The following is a 13,170-nucleotide window of genomic DNA, read 5'->3' as shown; positions in this document are numbered from 1 at the left end:
TTGAATACTAACCAACAACCCTGTATAAACTCCAGATCAATCAAAATAAAATCTCATGCACACACACACCGAAAGTGATGGACCCTTCCCGCAAAATTGCGTCATCGTCACGGCGAACATGCCTCTGTTCTCCGACGAACCATCCGGGCTCCTTCCGCTGCGCCCGCCACCGCACCTCGGCTCCAAAACCGGGCCGAAAATCGATCTCGGAGCAGCTAAATATGTTGGACAGTAAGAACACGAATCTTATCAAGGAGTTTCTTATGAAGATTATTAAACCCACGAGTCATGATGTGCAAAGGAGAAAGAATTTTGAGCCAAAGCCTTCAAGATTCTCTGTTTTGGATTCTGGTGGTAACGAATTGGTTGTTTCTTGATCATATGTTATTACTATTGTTGTTGATCTTGGATTTCGTCATGCTTGTTTGTCTAGATCGTGTTTTTAGATCTGTAAATCGTTTGATGCATGTTTGATATCAAGTTCGACCGATTGTTTCTACTTTTGTTTTGTTTTAGGAGATGCTTTTTTTTTTTTTTTGAGATGGGGTGCATATGAATTGATCCATGACTTTTCTTATTTTAGTGTTAAGTTTTTGGATCAGTTTCTTGATTAAATATTAGTCTTTGATAATAATAATTTAGTTTGTGTTTTATTTATGGGGATTTTCTTGAACAAGATTTGCATCAACTTAATAAAGAGAAGGGTTCTACATCAAGTAAGTTATGTTTGATGGCAAAGAATGACGTGTCAATCACCGTGACACACCCTGATACCGGACACTGGGGTTAAGGTCGACTACTCGACCGCCGATAGCCCTTGGCTCTTCCAGATGTGCGGAAACCCGACCTCCACCCGCCTGAAGGCACGTCAGTGGAATAATCGGTAAAATCTCGCCTCCCATCCAAGACGAATCGGCGCCATCCATATTCGCCCTTCACCTGGATACCGCATAAAATAATGGGGAGAGTGGGAATCGAACTTAGGTCACAAGGAACACCAAGTCTTTCCCTAACCACTCTACTACTATCTCAGCGGGCATTGATTTTATTTGATGCATGTGTTTTTTTTTTCTTTTCTTGTTTGTTGAACGGTAAAGAATCTCACGTGTAAACTCACACTGTTCGGACTATGTTCATGGTTGACTCCTTGACCGTCAGACCGTGCCCCCTGATGCGCGGGAACCAGATGGAATAAACCCTCACCCCCGTTAGGTTCGAACCCGGGATTAAGGCCTTGATTCGTCCTTTCACCCGTCCCTCGAAAATGACTCAAACGGGAATCGAACATGCATCTCCGCTAGGGAGGGCATGCTTTTTAACCACTGGACCAACATCTCAGGATTGTTGTCGATTTAACCGGACACATGGTTTTGATACAAAAGCAATTATGAGTGATACCGTGAAACTAATGGTGCTTTAATAATAATAAAAAAAAAAAGAATTGTTATGTATGTGATTTCATGATGATCGAACTTCATCTTTTATTTTGTTGGATCTAAGGATCATGATGCATTAGCATTGATTATGATTTATGGAGTGTTATATATGTAGTTTTCGTATAAAAATTTGTGGGTATATACGTTTTCGCCCCCCCCCCCCTCACCCCGATTCTATAGAAATTTTTGGGTTTATACGTTTTCGCCCCCCCGGCCGAAAAATTCAAGCTTCGCCACTGGCTAGACTGTTGTCTATATTTTTCTTTTTCGAGCTATTAATAGTTCAACCGAAGCAAGTCAGATTTTTATCCACACGAGCCTTTAAATTTTGTGTTTACGAGCCTCTAAATTTTGTTTTTGTTTGATTTTGATAGTTTGATGGTTTAACCTTTATAATTTATTTTACTTTTTAATGCAAACTATCAATTTTGAAAAACGGTAGATATAAAATTGATTGCAACTGTGAAGCAACCCCATCTTCATCACTATATATAATCCCTATCCACTAATTCAGGGGTAAACCTAATAAATATGTGAAAACCCTTTTTGTAAGAATCAAACCCAAAACCTATTGGTTTTAAAATTTATCTCACCCTAAGATTTCACTAGGCTATAAAGCCATGGACTTAAAACAACCAAAACTTAACCGTCAAAATCGTTAATCCCGGTTGGTCAGTCGTTCATCTAACACGACTTATTCAGTTAAACTTAACTGTCAAATCGTTGATCCTGATTGGTATGTCGTCTCACCCAAGAAGACCTATTTGATTTGTCGTTTGTAAAACCTAGTTAGACTAGTGGGTATGAAGAGCCTCATCCCCAAGGGGATGGGTTGTCACATCAGCGCCACGTAGACTCGGCTTGAAGGGGATGGATCTAGGGGGTGGGGGATGAACCCCTTTATGTATATATATGTATGTATGTATAGGTATATGTGAGAGAAGGAAGGAGAAGGGAGAACCGGCTACCCCGGCTGTGGGGTGCCGGTTGTGCCGAGCCGAGCCCCAGGGGGGCGGTGTGGGGGACCGGCGCCGGTCCTATCCGGGCCTCAGCCGGCCCCTATACCTTCTAGTCTTAAGAATTCGATCTGAAATTACATTAAAACATGTGTAGTGGTGAAGGAAGACTTTTAGGCATTTTTTTGTTATGTGGCGGTTCAGTTAGTAATGGAACATTATGAGGCGTTTTTCTAAAATGAGTGTAGTGGTATAATGTCTAATAATACCTCATCAATGATTACCCAATTATTATAATTTTTTGTTTTTTTAATAAGACCAATAATATTTCGTTGTCAACGGCATGATTGGCCCAAATATCTTGACCCAACGTTTGATTTGGAATGTCCCAACCCAAATTTTCAAAGAAAACGCCCATGAAGCACTAGACGTGCATTATGAAGCGTTTTTTTTTTTTTTTTTCAAAAAAAATGCCAAAAAAAACTCCATTACGGGTGTTCTTAAAGTCGGTTGAACTGAACCATAATAGAGGGATAAACAACCACGTGGCATGGAATGAGGGTGAGTCATCACTTGTGGGCACGTGTGTAGTGTAGCGGTTATAGTGTGATGCAGCATAACATCCAATTTTAAAAATCAATTTTTAAATCAAACTTTGAAATGATACAATCGATTGAACCGAATCAGGTCATTAGTTAACGTTAGAATTCCATAAAATATAAATTCATTTCAAAATATAATTTAACTAGGTTAGTTCCCCATGTGTTACACGGGTTGAATAATTTAAACTATATAATAAATATCTTTTGTAAATGCAAATTAAAAACGGGGACATTTATATATATTTGATAAATAATGAAACTAATAATAATAGTAAAAAAATCTCATACATGTGTACAGAGTCATCTGTAAGAATTCATGTACCCTGTTTTTCTCCAAAAAATATGTTCTTTCGTTATGTTTTAATATTATTATTTAATTTTAAAATAAAATGGGTATTGGGCTTAGTAAGAGCATGTTTGGTTATGTTTTTTGAAACAACTTATAGACTTATTGGGGTTTTGGAAAAGTCAGTATAGTATGGAGTGACTTATTGACTTATTGGTTTTTTCCTCTCAGATACACCCGTATTGTCAAACATCATTTTGTAGATGCCAATGGGTATTGGGCTCACTAAGAGCATGTTTGGTATGCTATTTAAAAAAAAAATAACATAGATATCGGGTTTTTTTTTTTTATAAAAAACACGTGCCCCTCGAAATCACAGACCCTGTGCGGTGGTCCTCCCCGCACACTCTTATCACCGCCCATGCATGTGTATACTCATTTAAGTAATCGATATACATTTGATGATATCCTATATTTTTTTTGTATTCAATTAACATTTTTCTATTTAGTATTATTTGCAATTATTAACATTTTTCTAAATGTATATATAGAGTATGGATGTTACCGAATTTTTGAAGAATAATTTTTAATTTTGACATATATATTCAAACTTATAATTATATAATGTAGTCATGAATTTTAATAAAATCCAAAAAAGCGTGAAACCCTTTTCAAATTTCAATAGCGTGAAACCCTTTTAAAATTTCAATAAAAGGGTTACAATTATCAGATAAACATTTTTCTATTTAATATTATCTACAAATTAGAAGATAAATTATTAGAAAATAAATATGAAAGAAAGGCGGGAAAACCCAAAAATAGATGCATCCAATTAATGACACGTGTCACACATTGATTTACTTTATTATATGTATAGATCTTAATTAGAATTTATGTAATTGATTATAGTTTTTTTATCTAAAAACCATTATTTTCTTGTAAAATGGAAGGCACTAGGTTAATTACTGGAAATATGAAAGGTCAGTATTACCTTAATATCGTATTTTATCAAAATTAAAAAAAAAATTAGATTTTAAGATAATACAAATCGGTTCAATGGTTTGAACTGGTAGAACTGGATTTAATATCGGTACGTAAGACATACCATATTCGAGTTTTACCGGCCTTTATCGTACCTGGCCCTTGTCCTATATCTGATTTAACCGATATAACTGGCCGATACCGGTATTTAAAACTTTGATACCTTCTATAATTGTGCCCGCTCCCATACATCAACATATGAGCTGTTCTCTTTTTGTAAACATTGGTTTGTTCTTGCTTTTGTTACTTTAATGTTAGTTTAATAAAGATTAGATTTTATATTAATATGATAAACGTATCCAAAAAAGTGGGACTTTATTATGTCTTTATCGTTAAAGTAATCTCATGCTTATTATTAGTCTTTCTTTTATATTTTTAATAGTTTGGTTATGGTCTTCCGTGTAGAAAACGAATCATATTCGTTTTCTTTTTCTATTGATTTTCAAATATCTATATATACTTAAAAATTTAGTTATATCAACTATTTTACAACCTTCATTATGAGCCTATTAAATACATTCTTTCTTCAAATTAATAAAATTAATATTATAATTCTAACAAATTACAATTAAAATAAAATTAAAGATAACGTAACCGAATTAATGGAATTAAAGGAGAATTTAGAATTACAATAATTAAAGATAACATAACTGAAATAATAAAATTAAAGGAAAAGAATATGTGGTTACTGGTTAAGCCCCTATATTACCCAATCCCCACTAAAATTTTGGTTAAGTTCTCTTAAGTCGTTCCCTTCTCCTTTCAATGTTTATCAGTTTCTTGAACTCAATCATCTCAAATTAAAGGCCAATTGAATGTCCATTGAATTACAATTAGTTGTGAATGTCAATTGAATTTCCACTGAGGTCATGCGTTATCAATTCATGAATATGCGATTAATGGTACCCTCCTTCAATGTATTACTTAAAGAGGGAGCGAGAGTGAAGACCGAAGAATACGAAGAGAGGGGAGCAAGGGCCCTCCGACGACGGTGATATCGATGATAGCTAAGGTACTAATCTCACTTCTATCTCCTCTACCTTTTGATTGATGATTTGATGTTTCAATCAAAGATTGAAGACGATAATTGAATTTGCCCAGTTGTGTCCACACCCACAAGCCGTCGTAAAGATGTCATACAACAACGTATCACGTCTCCTTCAAGATGTATATCTTATATTTGCTTGCTCAATGTATCAAGTTCTCAACCTTATAATGTACCGACAGCTTTCATTTATTTATTCTGTTAGTAATTTGGTTGAAGAGTAGCATGGATTGTTTTTTAACTATTCAAGTTGATTGTGATTATTGCCGGTATTAGTATTACTGTTTGTTATGTGGTGATTAAAATGAAACAAACATGTCCAACTTTGATATAGTGAAAGACCTTCCAGTAGAAGAAATTACAATTTAGTTAAAGGACAATTGGTTAAATGGTAGAAAGGTCATTGATTTGCTCTTATTTTTAAGATATTTGAGGATAGGGGAAGAGTAAGATGATGAGTTTAAGTTCATGTTTTGGTATATTTTTACTTATCTTATGAATGTGGTGTAATAATCTTTTTGGTTATGATTTATAGGTCGAAAGTTGCATGCCAACACGAAGTTTGATGCGGATGAACTGGAGGATCCACCAAAGGTTGAAGAGAAGCTTGGTGCTGTTCCATATGGTTCATCCATTGATTCTTATGTTGGTTTGCAATTCTACCTTTTTGCATAACTCCAGATATACCTGAATATAGCAAACAAATTAGAATTTTTGGCAAGGAGTTGATACTCTTGAATATAACATCGCTTTTTTTTTTAATTTCATATAAAGATTGTATTGTTTTGCTATTAAATAGTTTTAAGAGGTTTTAGTTTCATGGTTCAGGGAAATATCTTTGCACCAGTGGTGAGAAGTTTGAGTTCCAGGCTGAGATATCTTAGCTTATGGACATAGGCTGAGGTATCTTGGCTAATGTCTACACGTGTGGCCATGGCAAGGAACGATTCTGTTGCTGGGTATTCAGAAAAATGGACCACACTAGAAGCCATCTTGACCCACGGTTGAAGAAACAAGCATCACATGGTATGCCCCCTACAAACTACATTGTATATATAGAATATTCATTTTAGATTATGTATATTTATCGAAATCGAAGAGTAAAGGACAATATATCTCTATCTCTACACATAATATTATGGAGGACGCATGACACGATTCCAGCCTCCGTAATTTGTTATCTCGACTGTCTCTTTTATAAAATTATAATGTTAAAGAAATATATACTTTTAAATTTAATATTAACTTAACTATATATGCTAAATATTTAATTATGGATAATTATAATATGATTACCCAAATGAGTTTATATAGTTTTTATTTTGATCTTAAGTTAATTAATTTAATTGTGTTAAAAGGATACTTGAAGGATTATTTACAAAGGTAACCCAACAACCAAAAACGCATTTAGTGGGATCTTGGTGCTAGATTTTCTATCATAAATATGGATGTTTTTTATTAGTTAAGACTCAAAAAAAACCATATGTTCAGTATATATATATACATTAATCCTTTTATGGTATTATTATAAATCAAGAAATGACTTTGTGACAGGTTGATTGTTATTACATATGATCATACAATTTTCATATGCATGTATGAGTTGATTGTTATATGAAGGCACAGGCTTATTTTTTAATACATTAAATCAAACATCTATTTGGACTTACATTCGTATGTTAAAACCTAACAGTCAATTTACAAGTTTGACAGGCAATAACCAAATCCAAATTCGTATAGTTTGTGACGACCAAGCTGACCCCACCCGATTGTTGGTTGTATCCACATCACATAGGAGGACTATATCGCGGTTGAAAAAAAAAAATTAATGTTTTTTTTAATACCGAAATCTATTTTTTAATACGGAATTCACATTTATAGATATTTATAAATATTTTTAAATAGTTATAAATATTTATAAATATTTTTTAATACGAATTCACATTTTTAATACCGAAAAAAAGTAATGTTTTTTTTTAATACCGAATTCACGTTTATAAATATTTATTGAAAACATAAAATGTAATTTAAATATTGGGTAGATAAAGAGTGTACGTAGTTCGTGGCGAACCAAGCATATGTAAACGTTGGTCATTTTGGTTAAGGTCAAATCAGGTTTGCATTAGAATGTAATATACACTTAGGATATGTCATTTTGGATAAGCACAATATTGGTTATCATTTTTGAATCAAATGGTTAAAGTTTATAGTTATGCTGGTAATATATGCAGAGTGCTGAATTCACCTGTCATGTTGAAGTCAAACGCATACGCAATAGCACCAAGAGTGGTTCAGGCTGACATGTGGCGGTGGGAATTGCATGAAAGGTGTGGGGCGTGAAGACAACGATATGTGGTGTGATGGGTGCGAAAACCCCGTTGTCTTCCCGAGAGGAAGGTTTGTTTCTAAAAATGTTTAGTTGTATTAATTTGTAGCCATTCTCATGCAGACTTATAACTGAAAATAAATTACAAACCTTGCACAGTTTCAGGCTAGAACTCGAGGTGTTTGACTCAACAGCCGAAGCTGCCGTTGTCTGCTTTGATAACACCGCCCAACGCTTGACAAAGACCATTGCTCATAGTATACTCACAGCAGAGTCTGGCCTGTCACGCGTCTACAGCCTTTATTCCACTGACATACAGGATAAGTTCACTCCGGTTATGGTAAGGAACGCTGATGGAAGCATTTCAACACTGCCGAATTGTTTGCACTCTCTTGTGGGCAGCACTCAGACCCTCCAGCTTGATTCGTGTACGTATTATGATCATGGCCATTTTGAATCCTTCAACTGCAAGAATGTCCTGCTAGATGGGGATGTTTGTAAGCCCTTTGGTTCTTCGACACCTCCATCGATCCCCGCTAAAGACAAGGGGGTGCTACCCATACCGACACCAGTTAAGCGCGTTGAAGCGGTCGTAAGGTATATATCGGCTTACACTTTATTCGTGCCCTGTTTAATAAGTGTCGTTATAAATGGAAATGCAACAAAAAAACTTTCAACTATAATTGATTGATTTCCATAAACAATGTAATTGTGCATATTTATTTTTAGATAACCGTCTACATAAATGTTTCGTGCTTTTCCTTCGTAGGCCTGCTTATGCAGATTCGGATTCAGAAGAAACAGTTGACAGTGACCCACATGAAAGGTATACCGTCTGCACTTAGTGTTAGTAATGAAAACCCGTACTACTTTTCGATGCATATATACCTAAACATAGTATACCATTTTTAATAGTTTTCTTTTCGTTATTTCACTGCAGTCAGTTGGCTGGTGATGGGATTGGGGATGGCGGTGGCATGCGTTAAGTTTGGTCTATGTGTTATCCAATAAGATAGGAAGGCGTGCGAGAGTTTATGCGTTTTTCCTTTTTCTGTTTCATGTTTTTTTTTTCTTGGAAGACATCTTTTTTCACTTCTTTTTTGCTGGCAAGTTTCGCCAAGGAAACAACTTATGGTCCATGGTTTAATAAAGTTTAAGCACGCCCCTTTGTAGGCGTATTGTCTTACATGTTATGCACCGGCCGTGTCAGACGTCTTACCACGAACAAACAATAGCTATTATGCATGCCGTGCATCGCACGGGCTTTCTCCCTATGATTCAAAAAGTTTTTGTTTGCTTTCCAACATGTATTGACGCGTTATCGACCATAACAAACATTAAAAATATAGGTTGTACGAACTTTTTGTATTATTAAAAGTCGTTTCATTCGCATAATGTTTTGTAAAACATTTGAAATTCATCATAATCATAATTAATCTTAGTAAAAACTATAAAGTTAACTTTCTTAAAATAACTTATTTACTTGAGATTGACTTCGTTTACATACCCATTGTCTAGAATGGGATCACCATGAATATGGAACCATTGTCATCGATCCTCCAATTTTGAGAACCGTTTTATATGGATTGTGGCTCACATTGGCTTCATCATCAGGGACACAGGTTAGAAGGGGCCGGAGGCGCCCGACCCCACGAACTATTCCCTCAGTAGTGTTATATATGTAGCTTTCGTATAAATATTTTTGGGTATATACGTTTTCGCCCCCCCCCCCCCCCGATAGGAGATTACAAGCTTCGCCACTGTTCATCATTGATTGTGACAACCTTCGCTCGCCCTCGGCTCTCCCCTTCAACATCCAGTGCAGCTCCCTTTCCATACTATCGAGTTGGATATGTTATGAAAGATTTAATGCCTAGGTTATCAAGCTTACTGAACCAAGGATCAAAAGTTGATGCAATCGGTCTAAGTTGACATGTCGCTTAAACTTAGATTAGTTTCATAATTAAAACCTATATGAAGAAGCAACAAGTTTGTGCATATGTTAGTTGTACATATGGCTTTGGGTGTTTTTTAAAAATAATTGGGTTATATGGCTGTGCTTCATACACGTGTGTGGTGATCTGTATTTCCACCCCTTCATCTGCTACAAAACTACATGCCCTCTGCTCCTGAGTTCTTCCTTCTTCACATTCGTAGAAAGAAAATTAGTCAGAGATAGGGGGTCTGCAACGGCTACGTATGAGTCGATTTTTAATAATCGGAGTTTGATTTATGGCAAATCGGAGACGGTGGAGGTGCTGTTTATGCCTCATCCGACGGTGACGGCGTCGTCGCGGGCGATCGGGACTCCGGATGTGGCTGTGATCGGGGATGGTGATGTGGCGGCGGCGGCGGCGGTGTCGGTGCAGGGTAAGCGGTTAGTGATGCAGAAGAAGGCGGTGGTTGCTTCGGTGGTGGCGGAGGATTATGCTAGGAGTTTTGGGTCTGGTGATGTTGATGTGGTATGTGATGTTTTGAATTTTAATAATTTGGTGAGTGTTTTGTGGTGTTTGTGATAAATGAGTGCTTCTTGTGAACTTTGGTTAGTTTTGTGTACTTCGTTAGTTTAGTGATGGTATGGGGTTTGAACACAAGTAGGTTATTAGGTTACAGTATTTTTTTTTATCAATGAGGTATTGAGGTGTAGTTATAGAGCTTGGTAGATCATCTGCCCCTTAACTATGTTTAAGACGTTGCTGGTTTTTAAGGAAAAAAAACTAATTTTTCTTTTTATTTTGATGATAACAAGTAACAATACATAAGTTGCATTATGTAGGATGTCCATGTTTTATAGCTTTTTGAGGTTTGGATTGTACAGGGTGTTTTCAGGTCATCTTATAGAACTATAGTGTGATGATCAAGACTTAAGTTCTTTGTTGCTTTATCAATTGTCACCAGGTAGTGCAAATATTTTCTTGATATACAGAGCACTGAAGAATCCTTTTTATCATGTTATGTGTTGGGTAATGGAAAATCATTGGAGAGAGTGGTCTCATTAAACGCCCTACAACTGGGAAATTAATATCTCTAGATGGAGTTCTTGTGTATTAAACTCCAAGAACATGACTGATGCTGGCCATTAAATCTGATTGATGACGGTAATAGTGTAGACCATGGTGTTGACAAACAAAGACGGGCCAAGTCATCTTATGATCTACCAGGGTCAATGCCTAACCATGACAGGCCCATAGCTAGAAAAAAAATCGTAAGAATTGCACCTGGTGACCGCAGTTGGGCTGCTGCAACAACTGAAGGGGTTTTGGTTTATCCGGTGGATGATAATTTCATATTTGATCCCACGGATCTCGATATTGATGTTACACCCGAGGTAAGAAAGTTCTTTGTCGTAGCATTTTGTAAGGGCCAAACTATCTACACACTGGTGTGTAGATAGTCACCTTTAAAAGTTTTTTTTGTCCTTATATGCACACATTGCAGTGTCGAACTATGGCTAAAACACGGCGTTTTGGTCGCAGTGCGACACTGCAGGGTGAGCATATAAGGACAAAAAACACCTTTTTTGGTGTGTTAATAGGCAAAATGGTGTGTAGATAGGTACACCCTTTTGTAATAGTTAGATATTGTGCTTTAAAATCCATCATGTGATTCGAAGTTATTATAACAAGTATTTAATAGCATAAGCTTCCAACAATTCGTTTTATTGCAATTGATTATATGCTTTTACTAATTCAATATCACATTGTCACTCTCAACACACCCATCCAAACACCCTTCATAAATAAATTGTTTGATGTTGATAAGACTCCACTAATCATAAATTCACCATCTTTTATTTGCAGGCAATTGAAGCAGCTCTTTGTTGAAATCAACCAAGCAATGTCGTTTAGATCCGGCTTTTTTTCGGTGCGATGAGATAACTACGAGTCGGAAGGTTGGAGAAGAAGACAAGGACGGATGCTCGCATGTAAGAACCCCGCCGCATTGCGGCGGGTACTAATTCCTAGTTATGATATAATTAGAAATGTTAATGTTTTGGCCACTAAGTTAAGGTTAGCCTATATAAACAGTGTTAGGGTTTTACATTATAATCAAATTTTTGAAAAGTTTTCTTAGGAATAATCGTTCGAAGTTAGCCAAATTATTGTTTCTTGATTCCTATCTTAAATGGAAGCCGTAAGTTTAACAAACCACAAGGACAAGTTATGTAATTTACTTTTATCATTCTTATTATTTGATTCTTATTTGAGTTATTCTGTATTTTTGTAGATTTTATTTTGAAAGTTGAAGGGTATGTTTGGTAAAAGTAGCTGGTGGCTGGAAGCTGGTAACTAGTAACTAGTAACTAGTAGTTGTAGCTTTTTAGATATATTTGGTGTTTGGCAGAGTAGCTGTAGCTTTTAATAAAATGTATAAAATGACCAAAATGGACATAACTAAAAATTTAAAAAGCTTGTACATTAAAAAGTTCATTATCTTTAAAGGTTAAAATAGTCATTTTTCCCCTAAAAGCTTGTAGCTCATTCTAAACGCTACTAGTAGGAGCGTTCAACCAAAAACTTCAAGCTCCTAACCTAAAAGCTTCAAGCTCTTTCAACCAAACAAGACTTTTTATTGAGTAGAAGTTTTTTCTTAAAAGCTTAAAGCTAGAAGCTTTTAAAAGCTTCTAAAAACTCCATGACAAACATACCCGAAATCTTTTTTCTCTTGCTTTACAATTAAAAAACCCTTCCAATCTTATGTTCAAGCCCAATGCTTTAAGAATTAAGTCTCACCTTTCTATAGTACCAAACTAAGTAAAGGCCCATGCAAGCCTTTTGGCCCTAGACCCATTCCAGTCGTTCCCCCTTCGTTTCTTTCTTCCCTTTTTTTCTTTTACAAATGAGAAGAAAATACTTTTAAAATCCACACCCTCTAAAAATACTTTTAAAATCCACTTACTACTTACTTTGTGGACTCCCACATACACCGCTTTAGTGGGTTAATTGCTCAAACTAATGTTACTAGACCAGAAGGTCATCAACCGTCTTCGTACCCTTTTTAGGTTTATTGTTATTTTAGCAGTGGGGTTAACTAAGCTTGAGCTCGATCGTAACTCATTTTAAGCTCTATGTTTAAACCCTAAGTCCGGCTCATGAGTTACATTACAAAATTGGACTTAGTTCGGGATCAATTTGTACATTATATATTATTTTTTTTTTCCTATACTAACTTTGTGTTTTGTGTATATAGTTATAATATATACAAGATCATGTACAATATTTATTTTTTTTTCTCGCAAGACTAATAAATTCGATTAATTCGTTCTCGAGCTAATTAAGCTCTGATCGGAATTAGAGTTTTTTCTTTAAAATCAATTCTGAATATTTTGTGAGTGCTCATACCCGTATATTCATTATTAAGTGAATTTTAAATTAAAAAATATATAAGAATAGTTATTTTCTGTTATTAAGTGCTCATACATACCCGTATATTTATTATTAAGTGAATTTTAATTTTAAATTAAATAATAATCTGTGT

At 35.4% G+C, this 13,170-nt stretch overlaps 1 protein-coding gene and 1 long non-coding RNA gene across 5 annotated transcripts; both read left to right on the top strand.

Moving 5' to 3' along the window:
- The first annotated feature begins 5,074 nt into the window (after nt 1-5,074).
- Nucleotides 5,075-8,908, top strand: LOC110939396. Of its 3 annotated transcripts, none has more exons than XM_035990280.1 (7): nt 5,075-5,333; nt 5,902-5,991; nt 6,195-6,392; nt 7,598-7,763; nt 7,852-8,289; nt 8,462-8,518; nt 8,633-8,908. In XM_035990280.1, the coding sequence occupies exons 4-7, from the start codon at nt 7,687-7,689 to the stop codon at nt 8,676-8,678; spliced, it is 618 nt and encodes a 205-aa protein (XP_035846173.1). In that variant the 5' UTR covers nt 5,075-5,333; nt 5,902-5,991; nt 6,195-6,392; nt 7,598-7,686; the 3' UTR covers nt 8,679-8,908. The 3 variants fall into 3 exon arrangements, with proteins under 3 accessions (XP_035846173.1, XP_022036730.1, XP_035846172.1); XM_022181038.2 differs by having other exon boundaries at nt 5,902-6,011; XM_035990279.1 differs by having other exon boundaries at nt 5,902-6,015.
- A 934-nt stretch (nt 8,909-9,842) lies between these two features.
- On the top strand, nt 9,843-12,007 carry LOC118492358. 2 transcript variants are annotated; one of them, XR_004893362.1, is made up of 4 exons: nt 9,843-10,154; nt 10,591-11,020; nt 11,493-11,617; nt 11,920-12,007. It is a non-coding gene; the product is annotated as an uncharacterized LOC118492358 (long non-coding RNA). The 2 variants fall into 2 exon arrangements; XR_004893361.1 differs by lacking the exon at nt 11,920-12,007 and having other exon boundaries at nt 11,493-11,874.
- The last annotated feature ends 1,163 nt before the right edge of the window (nt 12,008-13,170 follow it).

The sequence above is a fragment of the Helianthus annuus genome, chromosome 5 (genome assembly GCF_002127325.2).
Source record: "Helianthus annuus cultivar XRQ/B chromosome 5, HanXRQr2.0-SUNRISE, whole genome shotgun sequence".
Classification (NCBI taxonomy): domain Eukaryota; kingdom Viridiplantae; phylum Streptophyta; class Magnoliopsida; order Asterales; family Asteraceae; genus Helianthus; species Helianthus annuus.
This window is presented reverse-complemented; position numbering and strand designations above follow the sequence as displayed.

Excerpts from the sequence above, each read along its gene's own strand:
- LOC110939396 (XM_035990280.1), top strand. The coding sequence starts at position 7,687 with ATGAAAGGTGTGGGGCGTGAAGACAACGATATGTGGTGTGATGGGTGC. Across the intron at positions 7,764-7,851 it reads GTTGTCTTCCCGAGAGGAAG|TTTCAGGCTAGAACTCGAGG; the intron begins GTTTGTTTCTAA and ends AACCTTGCACAG. Across the intron at positions 8,519-8,632 it reads GACAGTGACCCACATGAAAG|TCAGTTGGCTGGTGATGGGA; the intron begins GTATACCGTCTG and ends ATTTCACTGCAG.